This window comes from Mya arenaria, chromosome 11 (genome assembly GCF_026914265.1).
Source record: "Mya arenaria isolate MELC-2E11 chromosome 11, ASM2691426v1".
Taxonomy (NCBI): Eukaryota; Metazoa; Mollusca; class Bivalvia; order Myida; family Myidae; genus Mya; species Mya arenaria.
In genome coordinates this window covers 30,436,954-30,453,039 of record NC_069132.1, presented here as the reverse complement: position 1 = coordinate 30,453,039, position 16,086 = coordinate 30,436,954, and the positions used below count along the sequence as shown (strand labels likewise).

Below are 16,086 nucleotides of genomic sequence, written 5' to 3'. Positions count from 1 at the left end.
GTACCTAGTCAAGACTTCTGGTATCCTGGGAACCAGTCAAGACCTCTGGTATTCGGGTAATCAGTCAAGACTTCTGGTATCCATGTGGCCAGTCGAAACATCTGGTATCAAGGTAACCACTAACCAGTGAAGACTTCTGGTATCCTGGTAACCAGTCAAGTCTTCTGGTACCATATGGCCAGATAAGACATCTGGTATCCTGATAACCAGTCAAGACTTCTGGTATCCAGGTAACCAGTCAAGACTTCTGTTATACAGGTAACCAATCAACCAATCAAGACTTCTAGTATACAGGTAACCAGTCAAGACTTCTGGTATACAGGTAACCAATCAAGACTTCTGGTATCCAGGTAACCAGTCAAGACTTCTGTTATACAGGTAACCAGTCAAGACTTCTGGTATACAGGTAACCAGTCAAGACTTCTGGTACCATATGGCCAGTCAAGACATCTGGTATCCAGGTAGACAAGTGTTTTTGTCATGCTTCAGTTCTTTTCACTGTTCTTCTCACTGGGTTTTATAAACATAAGAAATGTACACAAATAAGGTCAAATACTTTTTTATTAGCATTATTCTCAAAACAATAAGCATTAAACAGAAAGCAGCATTGCCATAATCATGCACAAAATTCAACACCGTCTTACTTCCAAAAATAATAAATGTACGGTTAAAACTATAGATGTGTTGAGCCCTCAAAATACCATTAATAGTGCAAAATAATACCCAATATTGTATTTCTTTTTTCAACATCTCATTACAAAGTATAAAAAAAAGATTTCACATAAATAAATGGACAAAAGTTTCATCTGTTCCACATGAAAATGTAACAAGAGTGACACTCACAAAATACGCCCATCAATAATTTCTTGGATTCTAAGACAACTTACTGTCACATTGGCCCTTTGAGAAACAAGCTTTTCAAGAAGCAAATGATTTGGCACAATATGGCAATACCAGTAGAAATTTTTTATTTTAATTCGAGGGTTTCGAGTCAAAAGGTGCTAAAATGTCTATAATTTTCATAGGCACTTAGAACCTTTGGGGACCAAGCCCTTGATATTTACTGAGGGTTTCATGCAAAATTGTACTTACCAAGTACTTCTGTATTTCAGGGAACTATGGGGTCATACAACATGAAATGTCATAAATGGCAAATTTTGACCAATTCAAGGGCCATAATCCTGAAGAGCCTGGCTGGTTATAGAACTTTGCCAAGAATATATACCAACAAACATTTATAGTAGCAAGTTTGGTGAAATTCGGATAAAAACTGTTCAAGTTTGAGAGTAGACAAAGCTAAAATGGCCAATTTTGATAAATTCAGGGGGCCATAACTCTGGAGTGCCTAAAGCGATTAGGCTGGTTATCGAACTTGACCTATATATTTCACCAACAAACACTTTCATGAAGTTTGGTGGAAATTGGATGAGAAATGTTCAAGTTAGAGAGCGGACAAAGCTAAAATGGACAGTTTTGACAAATTCAGGAGGCCATAACTCTGGAGTGCCTAAAGCGATTTGGCTGGTTATTGAACTTGACCGAGATATTTCACCAACAAACACTTTCATGACATTTGGTGGAAATTGGATGAGAAATGATCAAGTTAGAGAGCGGACAAAGCTAAAATGGCCAATTTTGACAAATTCAGGGGGCCATAACTCTGGAGTGTCTAAAGCGATTTGGCTGGTTATCGAACTTGACCTAGATATTTCACCAACAAACACTTTCATGAAGTTTGGTGGAAATTGGATGAGAAATGTTCAAGTTAGAGAGCGGACAACATTGTGGAGCCGCCCGACCGCCCGCCGCCCGCCCGCCATGGGTGTTCCCATAATACGGCCATCGTAAGATGGGCGTATAAAAAGATAGAAAAGTGGAGAGAATGTAAACATAGCGCAATACTTAGTTAAACTGCTGAGGAAAAAGCAAAATACTAAACATTTATATCGTAAACACATGTAAAAAGATCTCCAAAATATGTTCATATTGAAATGTTGAGGAATTTTATGTCAGATACTTGTATTTATAATGAAATATAATTTGACAAGATTCACAATGAACTGTAACAGGTCTTACCATAAATTGAGTAAGTCGTCTGTAAAGACTAATCTAGAAGTATCATTTGATATGCAGGAAGAACATAATAAGGTATGAAATCTATCAATGAAATGTTTTATCAAAGTTTATAAAAATATACATTCTTATTTTTCCACTAAGGCAACTTTTTTGAACTATGGAAATAAACATGATTGAGATGCATAGAAATAACTCAGTTGCATAAGAAGAATGAAGAAATAAATAGCATAGTATAAAATAAATGTGTTGGAAACTGAAGTGCCGCACAGTTAACACCAATGCTCGTCCATGTTCAATTTTTTTCAGAAGAACAGGGCCCACAACTCAAAAAATACTTCAATAAAAGTTAGGTGCCTTGCTACACATGTGCATATTGTCCCTGGGAATTTGAATATCAGTAATATTTTTATAGTTCTGACCCTGGTTAAAGTCTTCGCACTATGACAATGACATCGCAGATGCTGATGCCAACAACACCAAAGCTATCACAATACCCAGCCCCTTTTCCATCACAAAACACACATGGTAATAAATGATTCTAATTCTGTTAGTAAAAGAGTGTTGAACACATTATGTGGAACTATGTCGTTGAATCTGCCTGTAGCTTCTGTTTCCTATGGGATGCAAATTCTGAAGCTGATTGTAGAATCTTTTTCTCACAACACCTCAACTGTACACAGAGTCTTTCCACTGGAGAAAGTTTGGTTTTCTTTAATAATTCTTCATCTTCCTGAAAACAAAACATTAAAATATCCATACAATCAAAATATTGGGGAACATATCAAAAAGGGTAATTAACTAAACAATACTTCTGTTAAATGTCAAGCAATTTCAACCCCCCAAACCTAGATGACCCGGTTTCGATTCCCAACCTGGGCGCAAGTGAGTTTGGCTTAGTGGTCTCCAATCTGTAAACGTGGGTTTCCTCAAGATACTCTGTTCTCCCCCACAATAGAAGACAACATTCTCACTTAGCATCATGTCAACCAGACTGATTTATGTAATGTTTCAAGCACAATTATGATGTCATCTTTGCTTTTGACTCCATTTTACCATTCAGAAAAATTACCACCTTTCTGTATCATGTCTTTTTTATCGAAAGCAGAAGAGTTTAAGTACCTCAGTTGATGTATCATAGCCACGAAGCAGCAGTGTAGTCCTGGTTTCTAGGTAACTCCAAACTTTTGTCTCTGTTTCTTTGGAAACAACCATGTCAAGGTCACCAAGTACATCTCTCAATTCTGCAGCATTTGAACCTGCATACTTCTCAAGGGTTTCTGCAAATTGCGAAGATTCAATCAGACCAGTAGATGAACAATAATTCTGACAGTAGACTTTATCTCATTTTTATCTTTTATGCATCTGTGTTTTACCTTGACAAAGACTTTGAAATGTAAAAACAAATGACATAATATCATTTTTAGCATATTTAAGCAATGAATGCATGGCTACAGGTATTAACTATCAGGAAAGTGCATTTATGTTTCACAGTCACACCAAGCACACATTGTATCCAATATACTGAAAATGTTTATTAACTTGTGAATCTGTATCAAAGTAAAATCCATCAAAATCAATACCATCATCCATCTGGAAGATGCGTAAAAAGACGAGGAGGTCGCTATCTACCGGCAGCTCTCCTGTGTGAAGGTAGAAAGTGCGGGATGCCAGCAGGCCACATCGGGTCAACAGTTCAGACTTCTTCTCGAACAGTGGATCTGTCTTACTGATACCTGCAAAGCCAGCATTATGTTTTATAAAGGATTTATCAATGTCTTTGTTATTTGATGACAAACTCTGACATTTGAGTCCTTTGAAGTATTCATTCTACAGTGTTGAATAGCATGCATTACGCTGTTTACGTTATTTGTTAAGTGTTTACTGTAACACACATGCCGTATATTCATAAATTATAGTATAAAGTATAATACGGACATACAAATGCATATTGCATACATTTTTCCATTGAAACATTAAAATATTAGATGACCTGCAATGTACCTTGAAATGTGTCCTATGTGATTTTGATACCTGGTCAAACACTATATTTTTGGTAGCATTTAAAAGGGTTTAATGTATAGGAAGAAAACAAATATTATACAGAAATAATAGTCCAAACACACAGTTGTGGCCATGAATTATCACAAATTTGGTCATTTCACTTCCAATTTCAGTTGAAATAAAGAACATCCCTACAAATACGAATAGCTTTATCTGTAATGTATTCCTGGTCACTGATTTTACATATTACTAACCAATAAACAATAACCTTTCAAATAATACCAAAACTATATGGGGACAGCAGGCATTAAAATTTAACATTACAACCATTTTAACCAACTGTTTGAGATTTCTTAATTTCTATTTTTGACAAATAATGTAATTATATTAAGGAAATACATCTTTCAAAATTTCATAAGACAAAAACTTATTCAACATGATGCCAAAGAAAATAAGCTTTCTAAGCTTTCAACTTCCAATCAAGTTCTGAATGATTTGTATCAAAATATGTGATTTTACAGTCAACTGGTACATTTTCATGTATTAAACATGTTTACACCATATCCTTCAACTATTGATGCAAAATAAGAAAAAGCCATCCCTGAGCATAAAGCAGAAGAAAACACACTGAGTTGAGAGCTTTGAAGAATTTTTTTTTAAAAAGTGTACCGAACCTCAGCATACCTAACATACCCCAAAAACAAAGGCCAGGGTTTGTTTATAAAGGTTGAAACATCAACAAGTAATCTACTTTATCTTGTACATACCTAGTTTAACTGCCATTCTATCATGTTCATTCTCTAGATACACAAATCCATTGTTGACCAACAACTCAGCATTAGACCTCGCACCATAAAATATAAATATCTGCAAAATAAACATATATATTTATAAAGTATCCAATGTACACGTACAATAAGGTGTAAAAATTGGTGGCCTGGCGACCCCATCCTATTTTGTTAAGATGTGATACGGTTTCATGTGTATATTAAGAATATGAAAATATCATACAAAACTAATTGAAAAACACAGATTTTTTCACTTTGAAAAAAGCTTTCATGTGATTATTTACATTACCCTCATATGCTCATTTTGTTGTGTGCTTTGTCATGCTCTTGTGATGTAATATAGCCAATACACTAAAGACTGCTTTTGTTGTTCCTATGGTGCTATGAAATGACATGCTTACTTGTTCGTTTCATACCTTTTTATAATTTGATTTTCATTTAATCACAATAAGGATTCCTTGACAGTGAACTTAAGTTTTATTTCCTTGATTGTTTAAATCTACTTCAGCAAAAATTCAGCATTTCTCATAACAAATGAGATGTTTTTTCAAATTCAATTGATTTTCTGCTTATACCTTTTTTTTTTTAAAGAATCTTAGGTCTCTTCCGATATCTTTCATTTGATTCAAATAATAAATATAGAAACGCCACATCCCCTGCGAAAGACACACATAGCAGTGAAACGACATAATCCTTACATACTGAGCTAGCCGGGCAGGACCGGGCAGGGCAACCCCAAAAGATTGCTTTGATAGCCCATAACTGACGTACATGTAACTCCATTTTACTGGAAACATGGGAATGTTTTGCACACATTGTATGACATAATTCTATTATGTTTCATTAAGCTACTAAATATACAATATTGATAGAACGATATAAATGTTTGTTGGAAGTGTGTCGATCATACCTGGTCTCCTTTCATGTAATTTCTTAAGGAGTAACATTCACTACAGTTCTGTTCCAGGTTGAAGTCTGTGGTAATCTGAAAATGATAGACAGCTGCTGTACACATTTATTGTCAGTGTTAGGCTACATCTAAGGCTTTTAAACGGCTAAGACGTTAGTTGCAACTGAAAAAATGATAATTTGTATAACCTACAAAACAGACACTATCTGATGACAAAAGGTCATATTACAACTTTGATTTTACATACGGTTTTTATCCACAAAGGGACAGGTTGCTAAGGGCGAAAAGGGCATATTGTACATGAAGAACATAGCTTGAGGATTAAAAAAACACTAAAAGCCCAAGTTCACTTAACTGAAAGTTCCACTAAAGGTATAAGGGCAAAGGTCATCAAGGGTCAAACTACTCACCAGTCCATTACAGTGATTACACATGTCCAAAAATGGTATGAGCATAGGTCATCAAGGGTCAACCCACTCACCAGTCCATTACAGTGATTACACATGTCCCATAGAGGTATAAGGGAAAAGGTCATCAAGGGTCAACCCACTCACCAGTCCATTACAGTGATTACACATGTCCCATAAAGGTATAAGGGCAAAGGTCATCAAGGGTCAAACCACTCACCAGTCCATTACAGTGATTACACATGTCCCATAAAGGTATAAGGGCAAAGGTCATCAAGGGTCAAACCACTCACCAGTCCATTAGAGTGATTACACATGTCTCATAAAGGTATAAGGGCAAAGGTCATCAAGGGTCAACCCACTCACCAGTCCATTAGAGTGATTACACACGTCCCATAAAGGTATAAGGGCAAAAGTCATCAAGGGTCAAACCACTCACCAGTCCATTAGAGTGATTACAGATGTCTCATAAAGGTATAAGGGCAAAGGTTATCAAGGGTCAAACCACTCACCAGTCCATTACAGTGATTACACATATCCCATAAAGGTATAAGGGCAAAGGTTATCAAGGGTCAAACCACTCACCAGTCCATTACAGTGATTACACATGTCCCATATAGGTATAAGGGCAAAGGTCATCAAGGGTCAGACCACTCACCAGTCCATTACAGTGATTACAGATGTCTCATAAAGGTACAAGGGCAAAGGTCATAAAGGGTCAAGCCACTCACCAGTCCATTACAGTGATTACACATATCCCATAAAGGTATAAGGGCAAAAGTCATCAAGGGTCAAACCAATCACCAGTCCATTACAGTGATTACACATGTCCCATAAAGGTATAAGGGCAAAGGTCATCAAGGGTCAAACCAATCACCAGTCCATTACAGTGATTACACATGTCCCATAAAGGTATAAGGGCAAAGGTCATCAAGGGTCAAACCAATCACCAGTCCATTACAGTGATTACACATGTCCCATAAAGGTATAAGGGCAAAGGTCATCAAGGGTCAAACCAATCACCAGTCCATTACAGTGATTACACATATCCCATAAAGGTATAAGGGCAAAGGTCATCAAGGGTCAAACCAATCACCAGTCCATTACAGTGATTACACATGTCCCATAAAGGTATAAGGGCAAAGGTCATCAAGGGTCAGGCTACTCACCAGTCCATTACAGTGATTACACATGTCTCCTAAAGGTACAAGGGCAAAGGTCATCAAGGGTCAAACCAATCACCAGTCCATTACAGTGATTACACATATCCCATAAAGGTATAAGGGCAAAGGTCATCAAGGGTCAAACCAATCACCAGTCCATTACAGTGATTACACATGTCCCATAAAGGTATAAGGGCAAAGGTCATCAAGGGTCAGGCTACTCACCAGTCCATTACAGTGATTACACATGTCTCCTAAAGGTACAAGGGCAAAGGTCATCAAGGGTCAAACCAATCACCAGTCCATTACAGTGATTACACATGTCCCATAGAGGTATAAGGGCAAAGGTCATCAAGGGTCAAACTACTCAACAGTCCATTACAGTGATTACACATGTCTCCTAAAGGTACAAGGGCAACGGTCTTCAAGGGTCAAACCAATCACCAGTCCATTACAGTGATTACACATGTCCCATAAAGGTACAAGGGCAAAGGTCATCAAGGGTCAAACCAATCGCCAGTCCATTACAGTGATAACACATGTCCCATAGAGGTATAAGGGCAAAAGTCATCAAGGGTCAACCCACTTACCAGTCCATTATAGTGATTACACATGTCCCATAAAGGTATAAGGGCAAAGGTCATCAAGGGTCAAACTACTCAACAGTCCCTTACAGTGATTACACATGTCCCATAAAGGTATAAGGGCAAAGGTCATCTTGGGTCAAACTACTCACCAGTCCATTACAGTGATTACACATGTCCCATAAAGGTATAAGGGCAAAGGTCATCAAGGGTCAACCCACTCACCAGTCCATTACAGTGATTACACATGTCCCATAAAGGTATAAGGGCAAAGGTCATCTTGGGTCAAACTACTCAACAGTCCCTTACAGTGATTACACATGTCCCATAAAGGTATAAGGGCAAAGGTCATCAAGGGTCAAACTACTCAACAGTCCCTTACAGTGATTACACATGTCCCATAGAGGTATAAGGGAAAAGGTCATCAAGGGTCAAACTACTCACCAGTCCATTACAGTGATTACACATGTCCCATAAAGGTATAAGGGCAAAGGTCATCAAGGGTCAAACTACTCAACAGTCCCTTACAGTGATTACACATGTCCCATAAAGGTATAAGGGCAAAGGTCATCAAGGGTCAAACCAATCACCAGTCCATTACAGTGATTACACATGTCCCATAAAGGTATTAGGGCAAAGGTCATCAAGGGTCAAACTACTCACCAGTCCATTACAGTGATTACACATGTCCCATAAAGGTATAAGGGCAAAGGTCATCAAGGGTCAAACTACTCAACAGTCCCTTACAGTGATTACACATGTCCCATAAAGGTATAAGGGCAAAGGTCATCAAGGGTCAAACCACTCACCAGTCCATTACAGTGATTACACATGTCCCATAAAGGTATAAGGGCAAAGGTCATCTTGCTACCATCACTGGTTGGTATTTGGTTCTGCCTGGTCATCACTGTTGATACTGCCCATCTGAAAAAGTGACAATTGGATAATGGTAATGTTCAAATAAGTTTGACAACTGTTGAATAATAACTTCTTTCAAAGCAGAAACGTGTGCACAACTTCTTGACATCCCAGTAAAAAGAGGAAAGACCTTAATATATTTTTCATTTTTTTTTATCACAAAACTTCTAATGTACTGATGTTTACATGACAAACAAACTACTATATATATATTACGGTAAGACAGATTCATAATATGATATCATCTCCCGCCTTTACAATTGAGCTTACATAAAATACAATTTCTAACCGAACACTCAGTAGACATTGACATCTTGAACATGGCAAAAAATGTATCACTCAAAGTGATATTCATATCAAACCTGTAGTCATCGTAAGTGAACACATCTTTGAGTGGTAGAGACTGTTGTACAGATTCACTCTGGAACAACTTGTAGAAATAGGCATACTGCCGAGCTATGTTCCGATACTGACTCATACAGTCACCTAAAAAAACACAAATATCAACACTTGCCTATTAAGAGGCAACAAGCCATCAATTTTATTGTAAGCATATATATGCTTCAACTATTAAAAGACATTTCAGATTTTTGTACTTTTGATATGAACATTATTAAGGTACTTAAATGTATTGCATTTAAAGTAGTCAATAAAAAATTTGGTCATAAAACGGCACTTGCAAAAAAATGCTAAAAAAACAAGAGATGTTTGTCAAACATTATGCCCCCTGAGCGCCAAGTTGCCAGAAATATTTGGACAATTGAATGAAATATGCATGGACTGAAATGACAGCTGATTTGTCATTGGATGCATATGAGGCAGGTCATCTACTGGTCATACCTAATCTTCATGTCAAGTTTGATGACCATAGGTCCGGGAATTGTTGAGTTATCACTCGGACAAGCTTTGGTCTTCCAACAGACCGACCGACATGTGCAAAGCAATTATATAACCCCTCTGCTTCGAAGGGGGGCATAATTAAACTAGATGTTCACTGAAAACTGATACTTCAACTCATGCATTTAGTGACATATAAATTTCTACTGTCTACTATATAAGAAAATAAAATATGGACAATCAGAAAACCTTTTTTCAGCTTACAGTCACACTGACCTTGACCTTTGACCAACTGACCTCAAAATCAATAGGGTTCATCTGCTGGTCATGACCAATAAGCCTACCTAGTATGAGGTCCCTGGGTCAAAGCGTTCTCAAGTTATTGATCGGAAACCGTTTTTCATGTTAAGGTCACACTGACCTTGACCTTTGACCCACTGACCTCAAAATCAATAGGGTTCATCTGCTGGTCATGACCAATACACCTACCAAGTATGAGGTTCCTGGGTCAAAGCGTTCTCAAGTTATTGATCGGAAACCGTTTTTCATGTAAAGGTCACACTGACCTTGACCTTTGACCCACTGACCTCAAAATCAATAGGGTTCATCTGCTGGTCATGACCAATAAGCCTACCTAGTATGAGGTCCCTGGGTCAAAGCGTTCTCAAGTTATTGATCGGAAACCGTTTTTCATGTTAAGGTCACACTGACCTTGACCTTTGACCCACTGACCTCAAAATCAATAGGGTTCATCTGCTGGTCATGACCAATAAGCCTACCTAGTATGAGGTCCCTGGGTCAAAGCGTTCTCAAGTTATTGATCGGAAACCGTTTTTCATGTTAAGGTCACACTGACCTTGACCTTTGACCTCAAAATCAATAGGGTTCATCTGCTGGTCAAAAATCAATAGGGTTCATCTGCTGGTCATGACCAATACACCTACCAAGTATGAGGTTCCTGGGTCAAAGCGTTCTCAAGTTATTGATCGGAAACCGTTTTTCATGTAAAGGTCACACTGACCTTGACCTTTGACCCACTGACCTCAAAATCAATAGGGTTCATCTGCTGGTCATGACCAATAAGCCTACCTAGTATGAGGTCCCTGGGTCAAAGCGTTCTCAAGTTATTGATCGGAAACCGTTTTTCATGTTAAGGTCACACTGACCTTGACCTTTGACCCACTGACCTCAAAATCAATAGGGTTCATCTGCTGGTCATGACCAATACACCTACCAAGTATGAGGTTCCTGGGTCAAAGCGTTCTCAAGTTATTGATCGGAAACCGTTTTTCATGTAAAGGTCACACTGACCTTGACCTTTGACCCACTGACCTCAAAATCAATAGGGTTCATCTGCTGGTGATGACCAATACACATACCAAGTATGAGGTCCCTCGGTCAAAGCGTTCTCAAGTTATTGATCGGAAACCATTTGGTATTCCGACCGACCGACCGACAGACAGACAGACCGACCGACCGACCGACATGTGCAAAACAATATACCCCACTTTTTTCAAAAGGGGGCATAAAAATGGAAGATAAAATTGGAATGAAAATCTCAGAACTTCTTACTCTGGGCAGGAGATGCTTTCAGTGTCTTAATTTCTTCCGGAGTAAAGTAAAGAGGGGTAGAGTATGTGTCTGGGAGAATATCAAGGTATGGTTTCCATGGTGATCCATCTGTCCGTCTCTCACACAACAAATGTAAGGCCAGGACAACACTTGGCATCACTTGAAGTATCTTGTCTTCCTCAATAAATGGTCCTGAAAACAGTTAGAGATGCAGTGATATCATTTGAATATTAGCAATGTTCAAATGATGCATCCATTTTCAAATGCTCAAAGAATCTGTCCTGAATTTTTTTTACATGTCCCAAGCTATTTTTTTACTTCTACCAGCTAACAACAGTCTTTCAAAAAGTCCAAAATATCAATATATTTAACTGTGGTGATAAGGTCTAAAAATTAGGTTTGTTTCTGGTCATTAAAAAAATATAGACATGTAGTGATTTTATTTGCGTGGCAGATGTACTCTTCCAATTAAACTAATATTACTTATATGATGATTAATATTTGGTTTTCATAGACTAAAGATCTACTTTCTTTTTATTAAAACAAACAAAAACGGTTGGAAGTATGGCCTTACTAGAATACCCCGTACTACTTAATGAACTAGTAGCTTTTTTAAAGTATCATTTTCATTCTTTCATCAAACATTTGAGATAAAAACCATCATTTGACAAGAAGATTATAATTCAAGCAATATACAGGCACAATAAAAATCTCACAAGTATACCACAAAAATGGTATTGAATTCAACACAGAATAATCAATATACAAATGTAATTTTACTTGGTTACTGGTAAAAGTTGTCAAATGAAAGTTTTCAAAATATGAAAAAGGAAGTACCGGTAAATACATGTAGAGGTCTGGACATTCTCAATTCTTTCATATATCCAAATAAGGGCATAGGGTTTGGTTATTTTCGAATTTGGGTATCACTGCAGACACACATATCCCAGCACTTTCATTAAAGTTATTGTTAAGTAAGCTTATATGGGTCAAAGTTGGTCTGATTGTAGGAAATGGACATACATGTACATGTGTACCAACAACATATCATCGGAGATAACTCATGCTCCTCCCTGTCTTAGAGTTACTACCCTTGTAGTTATTTTGGTATTGGCATCTTGAGTGCCCATTACATACTTTCAAACTAGCTATGTTGACTAAGCAAACAGTGGAAATATAGTGAAAACAAACTAACCAAGACAGGAATCCTGAGCAGATTTTGGTGTCATCATCAGATCACGTGGTAAAGTTAGAAACTTTTCCCCCTCCTTTATGTAAGACAGAACATATATTGGTTAAAATACAAATTACAACATATCTATATAGCACTGTTAATAACTTAAATATTCAGAAAGGAATGAGGCACAGTAACAAACAGAGAAATGTGAGCACCACTAACAGAGACCAACACTTTTCTGTTTTTTAACCAGTAACATTGGACTTAAAAACTAATGCATGAGTTTCTGGCCTTACAACACACATGTGGGTATTGCCTCTGGAAACATGTATACTTAGTTTCATTTAAAATAGACAAACTAAAAAAGGCCATTATCTAAAATTGAAATAATATACTGTATCCATAAAATTGCTGTATATAATCATTGGCATGCAAAAGTAAAGTATAATTTAACACTGTTTAACAGCAACTGAATCTTCCAAAATATGAAGAAAAAAATCAGCACATTTCAAAAGATACATATGAATTTATAGTTCATAAAAGATCTTGACCTCTCTTTGCACATTCTACCATAAAACACATACCTTAAGATCTTTTGTGGCCTTGAGACCAAATCCTAGGCCTTCAAACTTCCCAATTTCCACACAACTGGTGTCCACTTTCTTCGACTGAAGCCACTCGATAAACTTGGTAAATCTTTCATCCCTCTTCTCTGGCTTTAGGCTGACATCTGTAAATTAATTAAAAAGATTAGCTTGTGTTACAAATGTATAATGTATATATTTTATTGCATTGACAACCAATTTGAAAACAAGATAAAATGATTTCGAAATGAGGAGTCTTGTTCTATGAGACCATAAAACATATAAACAAAATAATTGAAATAATGTTCATAAATAGTCAGTATTATATCCCTTTGATGTTTTTGTTTGTTTTGCATATGTAATAGGTTTATAATCTGCAGCAGGTAAAAATGTTTAAATGATTTGCTTAACCTCAAACAAAGTCCAAGGCATACACAAGCATATTTTATTCAAGATTAAAAATCTACATGTATACATATTTTTTTTCGAAATTAGAATACCTTTCTGAATGGCTCTGATTTTTTCTACTGTGTCTCTGATCTCCATGTAATCATCAAACTCCTTGCCTCCAGCACTTGGCTGCTGTGAACATTCTGTAATCAACAAAAACTTGTATGTATTTAATGACACATCTTGTTTACCTACACCAATGTCATATGTTTTCAATGTAACAGCAAGAAAGAAAACAGGTTTTATCCTTTATTGAATACAAAATACTGAAAGATAAGTAATGTATATAAATAAATATATGCCGGACCAAGTCAGCTCATTGTCATACCTAAAAAAGTATTTTATCATATTTTTAGAAGTAATTGATTTTGATAACATACATATTTCCATTGTAATAAAATATGTTTAAACAATATTTGTAAGATTTTTTTCTTCAATTTTTTGTCTTAGAAGAATGATGATTATGACTTTCCAGACTGTGTTAGTCATATTCCTGTAGTGTTTTGCAGCTATTAAGAAAAATTGCATAACAAATACTCTGTGAGCGAAAGCTTATCTGTTGTTTTTTCATTCAAACAAGTGGCAAATTTTACTAACATTTAAGCAAGAGTTATGTGCCTTGCTATGCACAAGTATTGTCTCTGTCAACATATATACCAAGTTTCATCTAAATATCATTGTGTTTTTTCAGCTTTTCAAATCTCTTTAAAAAGAGAACATAGCAATTTATACAAAAACAAAAATAGTGCACTGAGCTTGATCCTGTTTAAAGGGACTTGTTTGAGAAAATGGGGCCTTACTTTCAAGAAGAGTTTTTATCAATGCCATGACATCCTTCTTAGCTGCCTTGGAAAGTGTTTTACTCTCCTCTGTGGACCCCGAGGCGCCATTGCCTTGAGTTGTTTTCTTGTTCCTGTTTTTTCTACCCATCTTCTTTTTACTGCAAAACAAAGCACAAGAATTTTGAAATTTACAAACATGAAGTACAAATAATATACTGTACTTTCAATCACAAGATTTGTTGGTGAAGGAACTGGATAACTATGTAAGTGAATATGCATTGTTATGTTTCTGCGAGCTAGTAATTACAGGGTGTGTAAGCTTATTTATACTCTCACTCGGGCCTTTCCCATTCAGTGAGTGCTCCGTTATGTGTTTGTCATTTCAGGTTTTTGGAGCATAGTGCACAGACAGAATGTAACCCTGCTTAGAGCTACCCTGGTTCTTTAACGTGCACCTGTGTATAGCACTGTCACACGGGACCCCCATTTAGCGTCCCTCCCGGAAGAAGATTGGTATTTTTTAGTGATGCGACAAGGGATCGAACCTACGACCCCTGAATTGAAAGTCAAGTGTGTTACCACAAGACCACGGACCTGCCACTAGTAATTACAGAATTGTTATTACACATATATACAGCATTCCCACGGTTAAGGTTACTGTTATGAAATTGTATTTAATGAGTAGACGTTAACTAAGAACACTGTCCAATTTCCTGTTTCATTAAATTAATCGATTAGTCCTTAACTGCCGGATCGTACAATAAGAAAGAATTTTTGCTTGATATAAAGTTTCACCGGCCTGTTGTCGTGTTGAACAGTTGATGTTTTTTTCCCTTGATCAGTGTTGAATATTCTCAGTACTCACGAGTTAACTCAGTGACACACATTAAAAGTTGGTTTAACTTATGCATGAGGGATGCTTTAATTGATACAAAGAAAGATTTGAGATATACTTACCGTAATAATCGCTACAGAATCAATAGTGTGCCCAAATTTGGCGTTGATGTGACAGCTACATGTAGCCGGAAAGTGAACTACGTCATCATTGTTTGTGTACAGTTTTAGTAATTGTGAAAAAAGCACAAAGGTTAAAAAACACTATTTATCGTTTTCCTTTCTATAACCTAGTGCCCTCTCTTTATTACTCACGTGGACATTGGCACAATTTGATAAAGGTATATGTAGGCGGAGGGCACAGATTATAGGAATGAAATGTCATTAAATACTTTGCATAGGTTTCAATATTATCCGTATTCCGGGGGGGGGGGGGGATTCTTAGTGACGGCAGTGGTCAAGATGGTGCTGCTATAGGTATACAGGGTCACAAAACCGTGTGTTTTTGAGATACAAGACGTATTGCCATCAGGCACTTTCTCACTTTCTCACAAACGTATACACTGCACGTCGATGTAAGAGTCTTTAGACATCTAAATCTGTAAGTGGGAATTTACTGATGTTAGTTGGTAGTCTGTATCAATCAAGTAGCTTGCGTAAAGCCCATCACGGTTGCATGCACTAGACCAAAGGTTGATCGCAATGTATTACGCAAATAACACTTACTTTCATATCAAATGACTTACTAGTAATGTATTTATTTCATATCTTGATTGTTATTTTTTTTAAACTAATTTTTATTTTCCTTCCCGGAAAGTATTTAAATTTGACACAAAACTTCCTCTTTTCATGTTTCGTATGCGTATTATTGCGGAAGAAGATTTGCCCATTAACACATAGCTATGGTGTGACACGATATCATTGAACACAGTATATAATACGGTCCATATTATATATTTAAATAATGCAATAATTTAGACGGAAAATGAAAAGGTGATAAGTA

The 16,086-nt window shown here is 36.8% G+C and overlaps 1 protein-coding gene across 1 annotated transcript; it reads right to left on the bottom strand.

The window, feature by feature from the left end:
• Window positions 1-543: 543 nt before the first annotated feature.
• Window positions 544-15,306, bottom strand: LOC128209867 (actin-histidine N-methyltransferase-like). Its single transcript, XM_052914124.1, has 13 exons — window positions 15,207-15,306; window positions 14,268-14,407; window positions 13,518-13,610; window positions 13,018-13,163; window positions 12,452-12,524; window positions 11,257-11,448; window positions 9,210-9,333; window positions 8,739-8,853; window positions 5,776-5,850; window positions 4,845-4,944; window positions 3,657-3,809; window positions 3,196-3,353; window positions 544-2,806 (listed from the first exon to the last, which is right to left on the bottom strand). The coding sequence occupies exons 2-13, from the start codon at window positions 14,395-14,397 to the stop codon at window positions 2,657-2,659; spliced, it is 1,509 nt and encodes a 502-aa protein (XP_052770084.1). The 5' UTR covers window positions 14,398-14,407; window positions 15,207-15,306; the 3' UTR covers window positions 544-2,656.
• Between the last annotated feature and the right edge of the window lie 780 nt (window positions 15,307-16,086).

Excerpts from the sequence above, each read along its gene's own strand:
- LOC128209867 (XM_052914124.1), bottom strand. The coding sequence starts at position 14,397 with ATGGGTAGAAAAAACAGGAACAAGAAAACAACTCAAGGCAATGGCGCC. Across the intron at positions 13,611-14,267 it reads GATAAAAACTCTTCTTGAAA|AATGTTCACAGCAGCCAAGT; the intron begins GTAAGGCCCCAT and ends TGTTGATTACAG. Across the intron at positions 3,354-3,656 it reads CATCTTCCAGATGGATGATG|AAACCCTTGAGAAGTATGCA; the intron begins GTATTGATTTTG and ends CGCAATTTGCAG.